Consider the following 22,236-nt stretch of genomic DNA (forward strand, 5'->3'; position numbering starts at 1 on the left):
GAAGTCATGTGCAGCCTTCTTTTCCGAGTAGCAGTGTACTGTAGCCAACAAATCTGTTCTTTTCATGGCAAGGGGGGCAAAGGGCCCCCGCACTTCACTCCCCAGTGTGAATGGGGCAAGATCCAAAGCCATTGGCCTCTCGCACCACAACAGGCCACCAGACAAAAAGGAAAGGAAAAGGTCACGACAGAGGCAGCAGCAAATCAACACAAGTTTCTCGACAAAGGAACTTCTCCTGCTAGCACTCCCCCCTTCCTCTCCCTCCCCTCCCACAAACTCATTGCCTTAAAATTAACTCATATCACGAGAACTCGGTACTCCGGTTAAGTGTCAGGTAAATATTAGAAAGAGTAAATCTGTCACCGTGTATACTTGAACTGGGACATAAAGCTTGGACACACAACATCACTGAAATTAACTTCCTAAAACAGATCCGGTCTACATAGTGCAGCCAATAAAACGTAAGAGTTTGTTCAGAATCTGCCTTGTACAGGGTATTTATAGTCTTTCGATGCCATATAAATAGCATTTATACAGCTTAAACATCCAGAGACATGCACTGGGACTTTTTAGGTAGTACGAATTTCTTCACAATCACATGTGCAAATTTTACAGATCACTAAGTGAGTAATGAGTAAGCTTAGGCTGGACCGTGTCTTGTATTATCTAACAAATTTAACGGGGGTTCAGAGTCATCCATAGGAAGAACCAGGCGTGTTCCCCGAATGACCAGTTCATGGTCCCCGAATGCAAGCTCCCGATCCAGGGCATCTTCAGAACTGTTTCCCATAAATCTCCTAGGGGCACCGGACGATGCTGATTCAGTGTTCACGGTAGAATCTCCATACGTCAAACTAATATCACCATCATTGAGAATAAGATCAGAGTCATCATCTTTCAACTGCTCCTGGTTCTAAATTCAAATAAAATAAGTTGTGCAAATTGTTATGAAATTCAAGAAACATTTCCAATAGCAGAATTTTCAAGGATGCCCTATTTAAAACGCTTCAGGGGCTGCTCCCTGCCCTCAGGATAAAGTCGAAAGTCCTCACCTTGGCTTAAAAGACACTGTGCGACTTGGGCCCCTCAGCTTCATCTCCCACCACCATCTGTTTCTCTGACCTCACCCGCCCCACTGTGTGCCCGAAGACTGGAGTGCTGACAGCTGCCCCAAATCTCTCGTGCTTTCTCTTACGTCCTGTCCCCTCTCCCCTCCTTCATGTGACTAGCACCTACTTATCACTGAAGTCTTGGCTGAAAGGTCACTTTCTCCCAGAAGTCTTCCTTGATCAACCAAGGCTAGCTCAGGTGTCCTCCTGTGTTCTCCCCTAGCGTCCTGTACTTAGTCTTCTCCCTTTGCATAACTACTCAGGCAGTGGTCTGCGCCACACACACCCCCACACACTAGACCCTAAGTCCCTTGTACACTGTACTTCAATCACCTAATGGTTTGGGGGCACAGAGAAAGTATTCGCTAAATATAAGTTCAATTGATTGTTGAACAGAGTTATACAAATGAAGCTTTTACTGCCGTATCAACAATACCTAGAAATACTGAACCCTCACTACACACTTGTCACCCAGCTCAATGGGCTTTGGTTCTAATGGAAACTTTGGGGCCAAAAAGAATATAAATCAATAAAGTTCGAGAAAAGGGGAAAAATGTCTAGCATATATAGTGCCATTGTGGCAAATTAAAAAGTGTACATGTGCACAGGAAAGTCTAGAAGGTATTCAACAAAATGACAGCTCTGCATGACAGAATTGCTAGTGGTTTTTATTTTCTTATGTTTTTGTACTATCTGAAATTTTATTATAATGAGTACATATTACTTTTAAAAATCAGAAAGTCATTTTTTTAAAATGTAGAGTAAGAATCATTCTAAATACTCATATTGATCTAGCAAAAAAAAAGTCTGTGACTAATACTCCTTGAGGGAAGTAGAGCTGACAGAAACATCCTACACTCAGCTCTCCTATCCTGTGCGTGTTTAAAATCTTTAAATTTGTCTAAGAGGGTCAAATAGACTGAGGGCACGATTGGACAAAAATTTTAAAACTTAAAAAAAATTTGCTGTTGCTAAAAATTTGCCTAAATACTCAAAGACAAAGACATGTGAATTAAAAAACAAACAAACCCATTCCACCAACCAGCCATAATCCCTTCCTGCCCAATCCAGTTATAACAGTTAAGTTTAACAAGCGTGTCTATCGCTTAATTCAGCAATACTCAAAGCTCTGTGGTACCTTCATTCGTCAGCAGGAGCTCTTCAGCACCTTCTAATGCATTTATTAAGTTTCAGGTTTGGGGCAATATCTACCAAATTTTAAAATGCATATGACTTTTGACCCAGCAACTTAACCTTTAAAATCTATTCTTTATAACTTTATATTCTTGGGTAAATTTATATACACGAGGATATTCACTGTAAACATTGTTTGTAATAACAAAAACACAAAAGGAGGAACAATGTAAAGGTCTAGCCACAGGAGACTAATTAAATCAATCTTGGCAAAACCACACTGTGCAGCCACCACTAGAGAGAAGGTAAGGGATCTCATGGACTCTTAGAAACATATCCATGCTGTATCATTAAGTGGAAAAAGCAAGTAGCAGGACAATACTCTTATTATGATCCCATTTGTGTAAAACAATAACAAAGAGGGCTATATATACACATAAAAGTTTGTGTAGATAAACTATAGCAGGGAGTATCCAAAATAAACCCTTAATAAAGACTGCCTCTGGGGGATGGAGGTAGGAGAAAGAGAGCGACTTTTATTTTTCACTTTGTACATTCCATACTGTTTGAATATCTGGCTGCAAGCATGCTACTTTTATAATTTAATAAGTAGTTAACATAGCAAAACATAAAATTAAAAAATTAAGTTTTATGGTTGTTATGGGTTACATGGTATCTCCCCCCCACACACACCCCACCAAGAGATGTGAAATCCTAACTCCCAGTACCTGTGAATGTGACCTTATCTGGAAATAGTCTTTGCAGGTGATCACATTAAGATGAGGTCCTTGGTGTGGGCCCTGATCAAGTATGACTGGTGGGTGCCCTTATAAAAAGGGGAAATTTGGAGGCACAGACACACACGCGCACACAGGGAGAACGCCAGGTACAGATGAAGACAGAGATCTGTGTGATGCATCTTCAAGCCAAAGGATGCCAAAGACGGCCAGCAAACCACGAGAAGCTGGAGAGAGCCCTCGGAAGGCCCTAACCCAGCTGGCACCTTGACCTCAGACTTCTAGCCTCCAGAACTTGAAACAGTAAATTTCTGTTGTCAAGCCATTCAGTTTGGGGTACTCTGTTATGGCAGCCCAAGGAAACGAATAGAACAATGCCGTATTTTGCTATCCACAGGACACACAGGCATTGTGGAACTCTTCTGGCTTTTGGTGATGGCGAGTGGGTCTTTGGAATCCCAGAGCCAGACCTCACTGATTTAACTGACAAAGCTGGCTGACCCCTCAGCACAGAGCCACATGGGCTAACAGGGTAAAGAGGGAATGGGGGCCGTGCTTGATACGGGAGCCTGGGCAAAGTGGGAGGGAGGGACAAGACAACACGGGGTGTTCCCCCCAGCCTACCAGTAGTCTGTCGGAACTGTGCACTGACTCAACATAACACAACGCTGCAGAGTGCTCCTCCCTGACCCAGGTGCCACTCCTGCTAAGACTCCTCTTCCCCATCCATTCTCTGCGGGATCTGCTCGAAAACACCACGGAGGCAGTCACAGGGAACTGGAGGGTGCACGTCTACACTGCTTTACCACACAGCCTCATCTCTCAACTCAAGGTGTTGCATCAGAGTAGTCAAAATTGGTGGGTTTTGTTAACATGGGCACTTTATTTGATGCACCAGATTATTTTTGAAGGGTTGGGTTAGAAGTAAAGGTTTTTAAAAAAGAACTTGAAAAATTAAATGTTCATATTTTAAAATAAAAACCGGTTAGCATTTGTCATTTCTTTCTTTGTGGCAATACCTGCTGAATCACTAATCTTTTTTTTTTTAATCAGAAAGCGTTTACAGTATCATGACTTTATTCATACTGATTTTCTTCATCATATGCATGAATCACTAATCTTATGTCTGCAGCTAAGGAAAAAATATGGAATCTAGATTATATCTAGATATATCCATGCCTCCCAGCGATACGGTACACAGGTAGATAAACTTTCCCTAATACCTGAAATAAAAGAGCATCTGTTGCACTTTAGGGGCATCAAAAAATGTTTTAGTAATCCTCTCCACATGATTGTGACAACCCTGATTTATAGATTACAATATACGCAGTTAGTACTAAGCTCAGGCCACATGCTGCAAATAAATGAAAACCAGCATGGAAATAGAATTATTTACTAAAATCACTGACAGTAAGATGAGATGCTATTCTATATCTTTTTTCAAATGACGGCTCAAAGGCTGTGAATTATATTTATAGATTTCAGTGCATTTTCTGGCTGAGCAAAATATGTTTATATTCCTGCTTGTGGATTTTATACCTTAAACGCAAGCAAAGCAAAACAAAACAAAAAACAAGTAACCCATCCATAGAGCAGATAATTTTAAATTTAACTTAATGAAGAACTTAGGTTCTGGATAAAACCAACTTACCTCATAAGCCTGGGGGCTGGTTAGGCATCTCGCAATGGGTCCACAGCAGGCAGGGAGGGTTGTCGTAAGAGGAGGTCCACTGTGCGTCAGCAGAGGCTTTAGATAGCTGTGCCAGTTAAGGAAGAGCTGTGTTCCTTTCTTTACCAATTTAAAAGAACAATCTGTTTGATAACAATCACTGTCACAGTGTACCTACCAATTCAGATAGCAAATGTTGTCCCATTTCATGACCCTATTATGCAACGGGAGGGAGATTTTATTATTATCTCTGTTTTACAAATATGGAAACTCAGGCTCATAGAAGTCAATGATCTGCCTAAAGTCACACAATTAAGTAAACGGAGGACCAATACTCGAACCCAGATTGGTTTGATTCCAAATCCTATGCCCTTTCCACTACATCATATTGCCTTTCTGATTTTACTAGAGCCAAAATGAAGACAAAATCGCTCTCAATTTAGCATTGAAGGAGACACAGAAGAAAGTAAAGAATGGTAAGAGCCTAAAAAGAGATTAAATATTCCAGTAGTAGAATAGAGTAATAAAATGGTTTTAATTATTTATTGTAGATTCAGCTGGCCTCTTCAATGAGTTGAAACTTTAGTATCAAAGGAAACTCAATTCTAAAAACATTAAAAAAATTATGCATCATGAGGTCCTCTGTCATAGACTCTTATTTCAGTATTCATCTATTCTCCAAAAATAAAAATAAAAACAGATGCAACAATATATTTGATACTCAGAAGAAAAAAAGAGGGAATCATGAGAAAAAGCAGAAAAAGGGAGAAAGACACATACATATTCGCTACTTTCTAAAATTACAACTTAAGGTTGTTCTCAATTAAAAATGAGGAGGCCAAAGAAATTTACATAAATTCACATATTTATAAACTCTAAGATTAAAGTACTTCATATAAACACACTTACATAGTTCATAAAACATCTTGCCACACAAAACCACTGAAAATCTGGAATGATGAATTCTACTAGTGCATTAAGTATAGAAAGTACCAGATCGTAGTTTAGTGGTACTTAACAGGCTAGTACTGAGGCTAATAAGTCTTGGTATTTAACTCTATAAGAACAAATTCCCTAAAAACTAAAACTTACCAAATATTGACAAAAGGAAATCTGAATAGTCCTGTATTTATTAAAGAAACTAAAAACCTTTTCATACAAAAAGTTCCAGGCCCAGAAGGCTTCACTGGTTAAAATCTTCCCAGACTTAAGAAATAACACCAATCTTACACAAACTCCTCCAGAAAAATAGAAAAAGAGACAATTCTTCCCTACCCGTTTTATAAAACTAGCACAATCTTCCTATAGAAACTTGACAAGGACATTACAAGAAAAAAAAAATCATGAGCCAATACCTCTCATGAAAAGACACAAAAATCAGACACAAAATATTAGCAAATTAAATCTAGTGACATACACAATGAATAATATCATAATCAAGTGGGATTTGTTCCAGCAATGTAAGATTGACTTAACATTCAAACAATTGATGAAAATCAGCAAGATAACACACTAAAGGAGAAAAAAATAAATACATGACCATCTCAGTTGATGTAGAAAAAGCGTCTAATAATATTCAATACCTATTTATGGTAAGAACTCTTAGCAGACTAGAAATAGAAAGGAATTTTCTTACATTGATCAAGGATATCTCAAAAACTGACAACTAACATCATACTCAATGGTGAAATACTGAAAAATTTCCCCCTTAGGTCAGGAATAAGACAAGAATGCCCACTATCATCACTTATATTTAACATTGTACTGGGAATGTCCAGCCAATATAATAAGACATAAAAAAAAATTACAAGGTATTGGACAAGAAAAAATAAAACATTATTATTCACTTGGTTATATGCATAGAAAATAGAAACTAAAAACTATTAGAAATGTAAGTGAACTTAACAAGATTGCTGGATACAAGGCCAATATATAAAAATCCAATTGTATACCTATCTATTAAGGGCAAAAATGTAGAAAATAAAATAAAATGAAATACATACCATTTAAAATAGCACCCAAAATACCAAATATAGAGAGATAAATATAATGAAAGATGTGCAAGACCTGTCACTAAAAACTATAAAACATTAATGAGAGAAGTTAAAGAAGATCTAAATAAATGGAGGGATATACCGTGTTCATGGATTGGAAGACTCAATATTGTTAAAATGTCAGTTCTCTCCAAATTCATCCACAGATTTAATACAAATTCAATGATTTGCCAGCAGGTTATTTTCTGTGTGTGTGCGAGCATGAGTGTTCATGTATGTATGGAAAATGACAAGTTGTTTCTAAAATTTAGATGAAAATGCCATGGACCTAAAATAGCTAAGGCAATACTAAAGAATGACAAACCTGTAGAATTTCTCCTATTGGATAGCAAGACTTATTAAAAAGTACAATAATTAAGAGAGTGTGGTATTGATGTAAAAATAGACAAACAGAAAAGACGGTCCGGAAACAAGAACCCCCTGACTTATATGGCCAAGTGATTTACAACAAAAGTTCCACTGCAGTACAGTGGGTTAAGGATGGCATTTCCAATAAACGGTGCTGGGTCAACTGAATACTCATATGGGAAAAAATAGGTCTTGACCCACACCTCACACTATACACAAAAATTAATTTGTAATGGATCGAAGACTTAAATGTGATAGTTAAGACAATCATATGTTTAGAAGAAAACATAGGAAAATATCTTCATGACCTTGGGATATAAAAGATCTCTTAAGACACAAAAAGCACTAACCATAAAAGAAAAGATTAATGAAATAAACTTCATTAAAATGAAGAATTTCTGTTCCTCAAAAGACAGGATTACAAAAATGAAAAGGTAAGCTATAGATTGGGAGAAGATAGTCACAATACATGTAACTAACAAAGAACTCAATTCAGGAATGTAGAAAGAACTACAAGTAAATAAAAAAAAGATAAGACAGTTCAAATAAATAGTGAGCAAAAGAACCGAACAGACACACTTCATAAAAGAGGATATCCAAATAGCCAATAAACATATGAAAGGAAACCTCACTGGTCATCAGAGGAATGCAAATTAAACCACATGAGATATCACCACACACCCACTGAAATGGCTAAAATTTCAAATGCTGACCAATACCAAGTTTTGGAGGAGATGTGGAACAACTTAACTTGCTTGTGGGAGTGTAAATTGGTTACAACCACTCTGGAAAATGGGTTGGCAATATCTATTAAAGCTAAACATACACTTGCTCCAAATTCCACTCTTAGGTGGAAGAGAAATGAGTGCCTATGTTCATCAAAAGATGTACAAACAGGGAATTTCCTGGTGGTGGTTAAGAATCCGCCTGCCAGTGCAGGGGACACGGGTTCGAGCCCTGGCCGGGGAAGATCCCACATGCCGCGGAGCAACTAAGCCCGTGCGCCACAACTACTAAGCCTATGCTCTAGAGCCTGCAAGCCACAACTACTGAGCCCACATGCTGCAACTACTGAGCCGGTGTGCCTAGAGCCCATGTTCTGCAACAAGAGAAGCCACCGCAGTGAGAAGTCCGCGCACCACAACGAAGAGCAGCCCCCGCTCGCTGCAACTAGAGAAAGCCCACCCGCAGCAACAAAGACCCAACGCAGCCATAAATAAATAAATTAATTAAAAGATTATTTAAAAAAAAGATGTACAAACAAATGTTTAGCTTTATTTATAATCGTCAAAAGCAGGAAACAACCTAAATGTTTATCAACAATAGTTTCTGAGATATCCTTGACCAAAAAAAAAAAAAAAAAAAAGAAAAAGAAAACCCCCAAAAACCAAAACCCTGTAGTATATTCATACTATTTATGGAACACTACACAGCAATGATAAAGAATGAATTACTGGTACAGGCAACAATATAGATAAGTTACACAATGTTGACTGAAAGAAGCAAAACATAAAGTAATACATAGTATATAATTCCATTTATATGAAGATCAAAAATAGGTAAAACTAATCCATGTTGCAAGAAATCAGAACAGTGGCCGCCCTTTTGGCTGGGATAGGGTAGGCCTTCAGGGAAGGCATTACTGACTGCAGGGAACACAGGGAGCCTTCTGGGGTGCTTGAAATGTTCTTCATATCTTTATATGGGTGGCAGGCACACAGGTGTATACATAAGTCAAAATTCATTAAGCCGTACCCTTAAGATTTGTATATATTACAAATATATATTTAAGTTATATATTAAGATATATTTAAGTTATATCTCAATTATAACAAATGAACAAACTGACTGCACAAAGGAACTGAAATCTAGAATGATGAATGATTAATTCTACTAGGGCACTAGGTATTAAAATTACCAAGTCTTAGTCTAGTAGTACTGAGTCAAACAATTCTTGGTGGTCACTTGTATAATATAAAAAAATATTATTCTACTCTTTCTCTACATTAGGATCATTTAATTATTTTGTATATTATGCAGAAAATATACAAAACATTTATGAAGGAAAAACTAAACAATTTTTGTTAAATCAGAGGGATGAAAAAAATCCCAAGAGATATGGGAGTGGCTTATACCCAAAATGCTGATAATGGAGCCAAAAGCAATGACATAATCATTAAACAATTTTTTTTTTTTTTTTTTTTTTTTTTTTTTTTGCGGAACGCAGGCCTCTCACTGTTGTGGCCTCTCCTGTTGCGGAGCACAGGCTCCGGACGCTCAGGCTCAGCGGCCATGGCTCACGGGCCCAGCCGCTCTGCGGCATGTGGGATCTTCCCGGACCGGGGCATGAACCCGTGTCCCCTGCATCAGCAGGCGGACTCTCAACCACTGCGCCACCAGGGAAGCCCTCATTAAACAATTTTAAGGAGCCAGGATCTCTCTCCCTCTAATAGGAGTCTTAATACCATAGATAAGCGAGCATTCATGTTTCCATACATTAATTTTGAGTACTCGCAAAAAGTGAATGTAAAAACCTAGCAAACAGAATATAGTAAATAGTAGCTTCTAATGATAATTGTCAAGCGCATTTTTCTTAAACACAGAAGGTTTTGATCAGAAAGTCAAAAGCAAGGGGAAAACATTTTACATGGTTGTCCCAAATTTGCTTCAATGGAACATAAACCAGGTTTTGAATCCCTTACTGATAAGTCTCAGCCAGAAAGAACTCCATGGTCCCTTTTTCTAGTTCAACTTTCAAATAAGAAATTAATTTTAATAAATAGTGAGTGATAAAATGTTTTTTAAAAGGCATGATTTAAACAGGTTATTATATATAACCCGACCCAAAGTATAGCTATGAAGAAGACTGTTACGATAGGACAAGAAAGAAATCTGGTAAACAATGAAGCACTGGCATTCTGAATGGAGAGGACAATCTCCCAGTCTGTGGAAAGGTCAGAGAAAAAAAGACATCGCTGACTATTGCGGTACCTAGCATCACTGAATTTCTCATTCTCATGTTTTTTCCTAAGGCAGTCTTTCCTCTTTTACTGTAACAAGCACACTGACAAGCACCAACAAATCCCTTTTGCGGCATTCACTCGGTTAGCTAAAGGACAATAAATATTAAAGTTTGCTCAATAAATAAACCTATATATCAAAACAAGTCTATCATAAGGGCTCCTGAGTCCCTGCACACAGCAGGCTTCTGCAATAACCAGTCCTTACTGGTTCCATGGGTTTTCAGAGGATTCATCTGTGTGGGTTTCCTCTGGTAACCTTCTCTACTACACTGAAGAGGAAAGGGAAGACCAAAGGCAGGTTTTATATTCCAGTTCAGGAAGAGAGTGGTCAAAACCGTTGTTCCATTAAACTCTAGCTGTCCATGTCCATACTACCATTTTTTTTCTCAGTTAAGGATACTTATGATCAAAGTTATACCATATCCGGAAAAGCCAGGCACTCTCTGCTTTGGTAGTTCTTCTTTCACTTTCAGGAATACCCTGCAAACAGATAATAAATCAATACATACACAAAGATAAAAACACATTTATTTAAGAGTCATTTCTTTGTAGAATCAGGAACATAGTCTACCACATACGAGATAGTCTCCAACATGGGTAACATGAGAAATTTAATAGCTTGTACACTGCGGCTTGGGAATAAAAAATTGAAGTGTTTTTCTGAACACTTCTATTACTCAGGCTGCTTACTGATTTATGAGTCTACTGGCATTTAAAAAAATCAGTGTGGGATAATCCACCCCCTAAATCTGAAAGGCTTACACCCACGTGAACTGCACCTTAAGTAGAAAACATCCCATCAACATCCCGATCTTTGGGAGTTGTCATGGGTCCCAAAGTTAACTGGCATTTTCAAAGTTGTTACTATGTTCTTAGAACACTAGCAAAATGTAAGTAAGTAGGGAAATTCCATGTTAAGCCTGACTGGGTAGGAGGGAAAAGTAACACAGCAAGCAGGCCTCTTCAAAAACAGCTCCCCCAAAACATAAACTGGGTCCTTATGTGTGATATGATGTGGTCAGTCAGCAGTGGCGCTGTTAGGCCACCTGGTTCGTCTCGGCTCTGACATGAACTAGTTGGGCAACTCCCTTTCCCTCTCTCCAGGGGAGTTTTTTCATGTATACAATGTTACTCGAAGGCTCTTTCCAGCATGAATGCTCTATGTTTCCGGGATTTTCGAAGAGTATGGAGTTTAGATTCTGGGTTTTGGTTCCTGTTCTTCCTGATTTTCGAAATAAATGAATCTTCCTCTCAACATGTATCAAAACATAGACAATACAAAAATGTTTGAGAACACTGTATGGGTTTACAAGAGCGGAGAATCACCCATATTTCCTTTCACATCAGGAGGCATTGGTTTGCATGTCTCCGCTTTTTGAAGAGAGACGAATCTGTAAATCTCACACGATCCTCTCACCACATGAGCACCTGTACACCCAACTCCCACACGCTCCGTAGTTACTAAAATCTTTCTCTGGGCTTCCCAGCGGACACTCAAAATACTGAGCAAACAATATACTGAGCCAAGGCATCCATACGGTTTTGAGGGCAAGGTAAAAATGATATTTTCTTCCTGGATGTCACAGCTGCTACTCACCTACCTGGCTCTCTCCCTGCCACTCCATTTCCATTTGTCCTCTGTGGTGACAGAGGGGACATAGCAGGTGGAGACTTATGCAGATGGTGATCAAGCATTTGTCCAGGGACCTGTTTGGTAACTCTTCTTGTTTGGCCGTGGGGGTGGAGGCACTGAGGAGCTATTGCCCCTTGGAAAGCACCCCAGCAGCTCGCCATCATGGGAATTTATCCAGCCTTGTACAAATAGTTCAAGCCCATGAAATTATACTTTAAGGTTCTGACCACAAAAGGGGCAAGTACTTACTATGTCACGTACACACTCAGCACTCAATAGCTAGCAAAATTAGCATTCAGGAAATGAATCTGATAAAAAATTTTTTTAAACTACACTCTGAAGACAAATAAACCAGGGCTTGTTTCAGACAAGAAAAAGAACTGTGTTTTTAAAGAGATGCTTTCCATCTTCAAAAACCTCATTTCTGTGATTCCCCATCTCATGTCTAGGGCAGAGGCACATAGTCAGTGGTGCTCAGAAAGCATTAACAAGTGGCGGGAAAATACCAGAAAAGGGTGGTCAGTCTAGGGAAGGCACTGCGTCACACTGCACTCAGTCTACCAGGTTCAGGTTCAGAGGAACAACTGAGAAAGTGACACATGGAAGTAAGCAAGGAAACATGGGCAAGGCTGAGGCACGGGGTAAGAAAGCACATTCTCCTGAACAGGCAGGGAAGACTGGCTGAAGAGTCCAACACTTCTGGGCAGTTCTCAAGGGCAGCTGCTGGTCATCCAATTTGAAAGTTACACAGGAAGAGCAGCTGGAGTGGGGCTTACATCAGAGACAAGCCTTCATGCGCAAACCAAAGTGGAAAAAGCCTCCCCGTGCCAGAGCAGTCACTTGAAAACCCAGGAGCACTTAAGGGACTGCTCTCGTCTGTGGCCAAAGCCCAGGTTGGCCCAAAGATAGGAGAGCTGTCACCCTTGATAACCACACGCTGCCTAAAATTCAGTTTTGTCTCTATCGAGCAGTGAGAAAAGCCAGGAATGATGTCAGTTAAAAGCTGATGCAAATAGGACAGGATCTAAATAATAGTGACATGAAGTCTACAGTAGATTTGTTTTCTTTCCAAGCGACTACACATTTGACAGAAATGCCAGAGACAACACAAATGCATATTTACCAAATGTTCTTGGTCTGAATCAACACCAACCCTAAAGGAGAAACACAAAAGGAAAATGAGATCTTGAAGTCAAAAGAAAAATTGTCTATTCACATATGGGCACTGTCAGGCAACTACTTTTCTCAACGCAGAAGCTATGGAATGCTTAATATTTTCGTGCTTCTCGATGGCTGGTGACGTAGACTTTTGGCTCCCGCCACTCTCCTTAGCAGCAGCTTGGACCCTAAGGCAAGCAGGGTCTACTAATATTCTCTTCCTGCAACCCAATCCCACTTACCAGTTTCAGAAAAAGAACTTTTTCTTCTCTAAGTCCACTATAAGCAGGAGTCAGGGAAAGCAGCATTGCCCCAGTGGTTGAATAAGAACTACAATGTAGTTCCAAAAACAAGGCTGGCCCATTGCAGTTCCAGGAGGGAGCTGCATGTTTTCGGACCTCTCGGCTCTCACGGCAATATCCTCTTATGATGACTGCAGAGAGGGTCCAATTACAGGGGTTTTCCCATAGGCTAATGGATAGACATTAGCCTTGGTTCTTCAGAATTCTTTCTTATCTGCTTTCCATATCCCAGGGAACAGCTTCATTATGAAGAAGCTCCCTTTGACTCCTCTACCCCTCAGCACAAGCACTCACCAACCCCGCTCATTCTTCCTCTAAACTGTTTCTCAGGTCTTCTCCCCTTTCCAACTGCTCAAGCTCGGGCCTCATTCCGACTCATGGGGTCTGAAGCAACTGGCTGTAAGGTTGCCCAGCTGCCAGGCTCTCCCCTAGAGTTAGCCGTCTAAAGCAGACAACTAACTCACTGGCTTGTTCCCTGGACAAAAGACTCTGAGAGCAGCTTGCAACCCAGAGGGTCAAGTCGCAAGTCCTTTGTGTGGCATGCAAGACTCTACAAATTAGCCTCCCCCGCCGCTCCAGCCTAGATTTCCCCTCATCCTGGCCCACATACCCACTGTTAGCCAGACCCGACTGCTCCTCTCCCCAAATCCTGTCCTCTCCCGAGCCTCCATGCCTCTGCTCACGGTGTTCCCTCTATCGGAAATGTACTGCCCCTTATTTTTCTTTTTGTCCTCCTTTTTCAAGTTCCAAAGGAACCATTCTATGGTTCCTTCAGGCGGGATTTTTCCTCTGTGCTTTTACAGCACTTTCTAGATTCCTTTATTATAATACTTAGCACAGTACAGTTATTTACCCGTCAGTCTCCCCCAAAAGACTGTGAGCTCCCTGAGGGTAAAGGCCATGTCTCAATTCATCTCCGTATCCCCAGAGTCTAGCACAGTACCTGACACACAATAGGTGCTCAAATGTTTATCGATTAAGGTCACTACTACAGACAATACAGAAAAAATAGCAGTGTGAGAAGCTGTAGCAGGAGCAGCCCAGTAACACCGAAGGGAGGAAAATGATGCACGACCTTATCTGGAAGGCAAGTGAATCAGGGCCAAAGACTTGAAAACAGATGGCCACGACCAGATTCAGAATTGAAAGAAACGCTCATTTCTTCCTTGTTGAGATGGCCAGAAGCTGTTTAATATCTTCTTAGCCAGATTAAACTCTAATCACATTTGTGTATCTCAAGTGACATCTAGTGGTCTTGAAGACAGCACATTTGTTTTTTTTTTTGTTTTTTTTGTTTTTTTAAAATAAATTTTATTTATTTACTTATTTATTGGCTACATTGGGTCTTCGTTGCTGTGTGCGGGCTTTCTCTAGCTGGGGTGAGCGGGGGTTACTCTTTGTTGCGGTGCACGGGCTTCTCATTGTCGTGGCTTCTCTTGCTGCAGAGTACGGGCTCTAGGTGTGTAGGCTTCAGTAGTTGTCGTATGTGTGCTCAGTAGTTGTGGTTTGCAGGCTCTAGAGCTCAGGCTCAGTAGTTGTGGCGCACAGGCTTAGTTGCTCCATGGCATGTGGGACCTTCCCGGGCCAGGGCTCCAACCTGTGTCCCTTGCATTGTTAGACAGATTCTTTTTTTTTTTTTTTTTTTTCGGTACGCGGGCCTCTCACTGTGTGGCCTCTCCTGTTGCCTCTCCCGTTGCGGAGCACAGGCTCCGGACGCGCAGGTTCAGCGGCCATGGCTCACGGGCCCAGCCGCTCCACGGCATGTGGGATCTTCCCGGACCGGGGCACGAACCCGTGTCCCCTGCATCGGCAGGTGGACTCTCAACCACTGCGCCACCAGGGAAGCCTGGCAGTCAGATTCTTAACCACTGCGCCACCAGGAAAGCCCCCTGAAGACAGCATATTTGTAATTCTCAGATGGAACAGTACTGGAGGCCAAGTCAAGGTAATAAAATTTCTCAGAGCAGTTATTATCTGCCAGGCACTGTGCTAAGCACAGGGCATAGACATGAGTTAGACACGGCCCTGCCCTCAAGGAGCTCACAGACTAGTGGGGGAGACAGACACAACTAGAGCGTAATCTCTAAGGGCTTTGCAATCCAAGAGAGCTGGGTTCCAATCTGACCTCATCTCCTTTCTAGCTGTTTGAACTCAGTCAAGTTATGCGGCCCTATGAACCACAGTTCGATCACCTGGAAAATGGGGATGACAGACCCCATACAGAGTCGCTGCAAGGATTAAACAAGAAAATGTGTCTAAAGATTTTAAAACAGTATCCCATGCAACACTAACATCTCTAAATGGTAGCTCTTATAACAATATCATTATTACAAGGCTGACTGAAACATGTGTTGTAACAGAGGTACTCCATGTTAAGCAGACGGAAGAGTGGTGCCGAGAGAAAAGCAGAGGGCAAAAGGAGGAGGCATTTGAGCTGTGCCATCTCCTGGGAGTGAAAGAGAATTCCAGGCAGAGGCAACAGTGAGCAAAGGTTCAGAGATGGAGAAATGCAAAGTATGTGTGGTAAATGACAAGGAGTCAAGGGTGACTGTCACAGACTATGCGAAAGGACCTACGAAGAGCTGGCTGGCTCTCACTCACTGAGGAGCCGTTGTCCATGCAACAGGACAGATCATGTCACTTTCTTGCTTTCAAATCCTACAAGATTGTCAATTTGGATTTTAAAATCCAAACTCCTTACCGTGTCCTACAAGACCCAATAGCAGGGGTCCACAAACTATAGCCCACAGGCCAATTCGGTGCACCTCCTGCTTTTGTGAATAAAGTCTTGTGGGAACACAGCCATGGCAACAGATTCACATATTGTCTATGGGACTTTCACGCTGGAGTTGAATAGCTGAGACAGAGACCATACAGCCTTCAAAGCCTAAAATATTACTCTCTGGCCCTTTACAGGACACGTTTGCCAACCCCTGCCCCTAAAGGATCTTGCCCACCTCGTTTCCTACCTACCTTTCAGTCACTGTAGTCCAGCTAGGTGGGCTTTGTTTCTTTTCATTCAATAGGCTACATTTGTGCCTACCTCAGGGCCTTTGCACATGCTCTCCCCTCTGCCTGGACTGCTCTTCCTCCTGCTCACCATTTAACTGGCATCAACTTGTCATTCAGGTAGACTGAGCTCAAATCTAACCTCGGAGAGACCTTTCTTGACCTCCACCTATAAAATACATCTATCCCCATCTACTATCATAGTACCTTGTTTGCCATCATAGCATTTAACATCGTCTAAAATTGTCATCTTCATTTATTTACTTGCTAGCTTACTATCTGTCTTCTTCCACCACAGTATAGACTTTATGAGACCAGGGACCTTTTCTATCTTATTACTATCACTGCACCTCTCCAGACCAGGGTCTCTTAACCTTCATATCACCAACATCTTGGTCCAGATCATTCTTTGCTGTGAGGGCTGCTCTGTGCACTGGAGGACGTTCAGCAGCATCCTTGGCCTCCCCTCTTAGATTGTGACAATCAAAAATGTCTCCAGGCACTGCCAAATGTCCCTGGCAGGGGGGATCACCCCCAGTTGAGAACCACTAAATTAGAGAACCACGGCACATAGTTGGTTCTCAATCAGTATTTATCGAATGAATGAATAAAAGGCTTTATAGACATTAGCTCACTGAATCCTTACAACAACCCTGGGAGGGAGGTACTATTACACACATCACAAATGGGGAACCTGAGGCTGAGAAAGGTTAAAGAACTTGCTCAAGATAACAGAATTACTAAACGAAGGGGCAAGAACTCAAAGTCAAGTCTGATGCTGCGTGAATCTTAAACCTGGAGGACTTTTTAGTATCCTCACAGTTGTACTACACAAATTTGGGGGGAGGTAAGAAAAACTTAAATTCCGGTCTCTGTTTGAAAAGAGGCCCAAAAAAACCCCCCAAACAACAACAACAGTAACAAGAGTTAACCTAAGACTGTAAGGTAATGGATACAACTGAACGCCAAACTATGCTACAGGACAGGCAAGATGGAGCCAAAAAGCTTGCAAAGCTGGTGAGGTAGATTTGACTTTATGTGAATAGGTAGGTTTTTGTGGGGTTTTTTTTTTGGGGGGGTAAGCGTGGGTATTTGGTTTGGTTTATGTGGAAGGCAGTTAGGGAAGAGAACTGATTCTACTTAAACACTGAGACTCCACTTAAGACTGTTATTTTTCCTAAATTATCTTACATTTAATTTTGTTGTTCTTAGTAGAATAAGGAAGAGCCTTCATTTACAAGCTCTTGAGGAAAAAAAGGAGCTTAATCCTTCGAAAATGGACCACCCTCATTTCTTGATGCAGCATTCTAGGAGAAATTAAGTGAGACTGGAGGCTCCTCTGTCCACCATTTAATGATATGTATAACCTTGAATAACTTAGAAACTTTCTAAGCCTCTATTTCCTCACTTGTAAATGGAGCGATTGTCATTAGACAAATACGTAAAATGTACCTAGCACAATGCCTAGCACATAGTAGGTGCTCAACAAATGCCAGGTCCTCCCTGAAGTAATAATCAGGGTTACAAGAACATTATTTTGGTGTATTTTCAATTATCTACAATAATAGCACAGGAATTGTAAGAAAGGGATTTGAACAGTAAAGGGAGAGAAAGGCAGTAACAACATTCAAAGTCTGATTGAGCGCCGGTTGCAATTTAGAGTGTTAAGAGAAAGGCATAATAGAATGAAAAAAAATGGAGAACAGATTCTGTAAGATGTGAAATACTGTTTTCTCTAATGAACCTTACACATGCTGGAAGCTCAGTAGCTCTTAAGGTCTATGAAGTTACAGCCAAACACAGAAGTAAAATCTACAAAGGCTTTAGCAACATACACTGCTATACCCATGGAAACAAAGGCAGAACTCTTGAGATACAAGGGAGCTTTCCAATTGAATACATTAACTAGTGTGCATTCAAGACTAAGACGTCACAACCTTGGCCTTGGATTGTCAGGTCAGGAACCATGCTGATCATGAAGATGAGAAAGAATGACAATATCCAGTTGTGATTGGGGTTGGGATAAACCGGACTGCCTCATATACTGCAAATATAAGAAAATTTTTGATCCGGTCTGGTAATACGGATCATAAACCTTAAATAGAGGCATATGGGCTTCCCTGGTGGCGCAGTGGTTGAGAGTCCGCCTGCCGATGCAGGCGACACGGGTTCGTGCCCCGGTCTGGGAAGATCCCACATGCCGTGGAGCGGCTGGGCCCGTGAGCCATGGCCGCTGAGCCTGCGCTTCCGGAGCCTGTGCTCCGCAATGGGAGAGGCCACAACAGTGAGAGGCCCGCGTACTGCAAAAAAAAAAAAGAGCCATATCCCTTGACCAAGCAATTCCACTTTTTAGGAATGCATCCTAAGGAAACAGATAAGTGCACAATGGTGTATGCATTTACAAACGTTCACACTCAGTAAGAGCAAAATCCTCAATTGTTAGCCTTAACAGCAAAATCCTAGAAACAATACAAAAGTCCAATGGTAGGGATTTGGTTAATAAGTTATAATATATGCAGCCACTAAAATAGTGATATTTACTAACATAAATGTCTATGCTATATTACATTTAAAAATCAGTTTACAAGAGTACCTGAAGTGTTGCCCCTTTTTGTTCAAAGAATATGTAAAAGCACAGCAAGAGGCCTGGCAAGACATCCCTCAAAAGTGTTAACAACAGTTTTTATTCTTCTTTTGCATATTTTCCATTTTTTTCTGTACTACGTTATATACTTTTTAAAAGGAAGAAATGAAATATTACCTGTCAAAGCTCAAAATTGTCTCATGATTAAAACAACCCATATTATATTTTAATATTAAAATGAGGGCCCCTCGCTACTTACCTTATATGCAAGCATGACAGCATGGCGGTGGTGCCACCACCAAACACCCACACAGTAAAAAACACGATCAGAAGCGTGGTGCTGAACATCATTTGGCGGGCGTAAGTGGCGGTATCTCTAATGGCCAAGGCAAATGCCATTGCACCACGAAGGCCTACAAGGGAATGGAAGAAGGACTATGTGAGCTTCATAAATTCAGAGAAATAGGGCACATTCTGAGACCTTAGAAGAGCATGAACAAATACGTAACATATTTTAACATACAAAAGTATATACAAACAAATACAAAAAGAATTAGTAGATGATACAGGCATTGATCGTTTAACAATTTTTTGAAATTTGTTTTAAAATTTACTTACACTAAAGTTCACTCTTTTGGGTGTACAGTTCTATGAATTTGACAAATGTATAGAGGTGTGTGACCACTACTACAAGTGAGACACAGAGCGGTTTCATCGCCCCTCTCCCAAATTCGTTTGTGCTACCCTCATTTTAGTCTAAACTCTCGTCACCCTACCAAACCCTAGCAACCACTGATCTGCTCTGCATCACTGGGCTTTTGTCTTTTTGAGAATGTCGCGTAAATGGAACATATGGTATGTAACCATTTGAGCCTGGCTTCTTTCACTCAGCATGATGCCTCTGATGTCCATGCATGTTGCTGTGTGTATCACTAGTTTGTTCTTTTAGTGCTGAGGAGCATTCCATGGCATGGATGTACCACAGTTTGCTTATTCCCTCACCCACTGGAAGACAGACGGTTGGGCTGTTTCCAGGTTTTGGCAATTACAAATTGCCATAAACGTTCACATACAGGTTTTTGTGTGAAAATGCATCATCTTTACCTCCTCCACTACATGTGACATAGTTCCGAACTGGGAATTTGGAACCAGAACATGAAAAAATCCCCATAGAAGGGAATGGCACACTTTTAAAAAGGATTTTCTACTGGAGGTTGCAACTTTAATATTTAAGGGAGTCTCACATTACCAGCATATCATTTCCGTCTAAAATCAAGTTGGTGTACGCACTGTGAATTGTTTCTTGGAGTAAGCGAGAGAGGGAATTATAACTTACCAGCAAACATCATCATGTGTTGAAAATTTGATCCAATCTTACTTCTTCTACCCAAATTAAGTAGGAGGGACAAGGGATAAATATTTGCAGCTCTTCCCAAGAAAATAGCAATCTAAAATTATTAATAGGTTAAGGATAATTCTTTTTATTATTAACATTCTTTACACTAACCCTTCAAGATGGTGAAACACTATCTTAGGGAGCTCAGTTTCTAATACACAGTCTTTATTTATTTTTTTAATTAAAAAATTTTTTAACATCTTTACAGGAGTATAATTGCTTTACAATGGTGTGTTAGTTTCTGCTTTATAACAAAGTGAATCAGCTGTTCCCATATTCCCTCCCTCTTGCGTCTCCCTCCCACCCCTCTAGGTGGTCACAAAGCACCAAGCTTTTATCCCCCTGTGCTATGCAGCTGCTTCCCACTAGCTATGTATCTGACGTTAGGTAGTGTTTATATGTCCATGCCACTCTCTCACTTCATCTCAGCTTACCCTTCCCCCTCCCTGTAACAGTCTTTAGATTCCACTCTCTGACACAGCACCGTCCAATGGAACTTTCTGCCATGATAGTACTATAGCTGCACATGGTGAGTGCCTGAAGTGTGGCTAGTGTGACTGAAATTTTCATTTAATTTCACTTTAATTAACTTAAATTTAAATAATTACAAGTGGTTAATTGCTACCAAATTGGACAGTGCAGGTCTAAGATATAGGACATTCATTAGATGAATAGGAACATGGTTAAAAACAGAGCTTCTTTGGCATAACTTAAGATTACTAACATAACAGTCTAGTTCATCTTAACTGACAATGTTGGTAGGGGGAAGAGTAATACTGGCTAAACTTGCCCTTGCTTCCTCAGAACAAAGGGGCAGCTCAAACACCTCATACCACTGAAATTCCTGCTAACCTTGATGTACTCCTCTGAGTTTACACTTTCGCCCTGCTTCAACGGGAAGGCTTAATTGGAATTAAGAATGGTTTTAACTAGAAACCAATTTTAGTGTCTTTTTCTGCAGTTTGCTCTCTATAGAGACTCTTGCTTTAAAATACAATTTTGGTTTCAGGGGTTACAATACAGTCTCCACCTCATTTTCTGAAAGGAATATAAAGGAAAATCTAAGATTAAAAACAGAAGAAGATGGGGAAAAAAAAGAAGGTGGGGGAAAACAGTGCTGACCTAAGTAACTTTGGAAATGGGTGGAGTTTGTAGGACTAAAGGCAAAAGGAACTGCACATAAGCATTACATGCTTATTGATAAAGTTGCTTCCCATGGGAGCACTGGATAACAATCCTGATATTACTATGCATGCTGGAATGGAACAGTTAAGTAATGGATGGTAGAAGGTTGGAGCCAGGTTTCCCACTATTGGAATGGGGATTCACAGATCAGCAGGGGAGGAGCTAGAATGACCCATATGGTAACGGATTAGAGTTGGAGACATTGGTATCTGGCTTAATAGAAATACAGATGGCTACCTATGTAAATATTTATAGATACACATATATTCAGGAGCTAATATATACATATATATTCCTCCTCTGTCAGCTGGAAGGGCTTAGAAGCCAGGACACCCAGTAGCACTGAGCATACCTAGAGCCCAGATCTTGGTTTCTAATACCATTCCCCAATAAAATGAACCAGGGCTCCTTGGAGAAATGGCTGATTCTAGGGCTGGGGCAGAAAATATATAAGATGAGCCTGAAGCACCTTATAGTTCCAGAAAGTGAGGAAGCACTCACAAAAATTTAAACAAAAACAAAACAAAACAAAAAAACACAAGGGACACAGGAGCCCACTGAAAGACCTTATAGTGGCCAAAGCTGGAACAGGTCAAGCAACACAATTTTAAAAGAAGTACTGTATTATAACCTGAAGTATAAAATAAACATCAATGAGTCTGTACTGATATAAATAAGTGATAGCTTAAAACAATAAATGGGGGAGAATAGAAAAATCTCCCGTGGAAAGAATTTCAAATAATTCTCTAGATACTCTGCCTTCGAGGCGGTGGAACTGAACTCCTCAGTCCCTAAGTGCAGCTCCCTGTAGTGACTCCCTTCTAAGCAGTACAACATAGAAAGGGGGGAAATTGAGGAACTTTACAGTGGAGCAACCTGACAAACACTATCTAGG

The 22,236-nt window shown here is 40.7% G+C and overlaps 1 protein-coding gene across 3 annotated transcripts in view; it reads right to left on the reverse strand.

Annotated features, from left to right (window-relative positions):
* Positions 1–583: 583 nt before the first annotated feature.
* The window catches only part of SLC9A6 (solute carrier family 9 member A6), a gene marked incomplete at its 5' end in the record, with an annotated part of 51,302 nt that continues 29,649 nt past the window's right edge, over positions 584–22,236 (reverse strand). For 2 of the 3 annotated variants that reach the window (XM_079728624.1, XM_079728623.1), the window contains 6 exons: positions 584–913; positions 4,632–4,737; positions 10,475–10,554; positions 12,831–12,861; positions 19,020–19,173; positions 20,097–20,208. In XM_079728624.1, the coding sequence (XP_079584750.1) occupies positions 641–913; positions 4,632–4,737; positions 10,475–10,554; positions 12,831–12,861; positions 19,020–19,173; positions 20,097–20,208 (756 nt within the window). In that variant the 3' untranslated portion in view covers positions 584–640. Of the gene's footprint in view, positions 914–4,631; positions 4,738–10,474; positions 10,555–12,830; positions 12,862–14,020; positions 14,111–19,019; positions 19,174–20,096; positions 20,209–22,236 lie in introns of all 3 variants that reach the window. The other variant, XM_079728622.1, reaches the window with a different exon arrangement.

The sequence above is a fragment of the Hyperoodon ampullatus genome (genome assembly GCF_949752795.1).
Source record: "Hyperoodon ampullatus genome assembly, contig: scaffold_355, whole genome shotgun sequence".
Lineage (NCBI taxonomy): Eukaryota > Metazoa > Chordata > Mammalia > Artiodactyla > Ziphiidae > Hyperoodon > Hyperoodon ampullatus.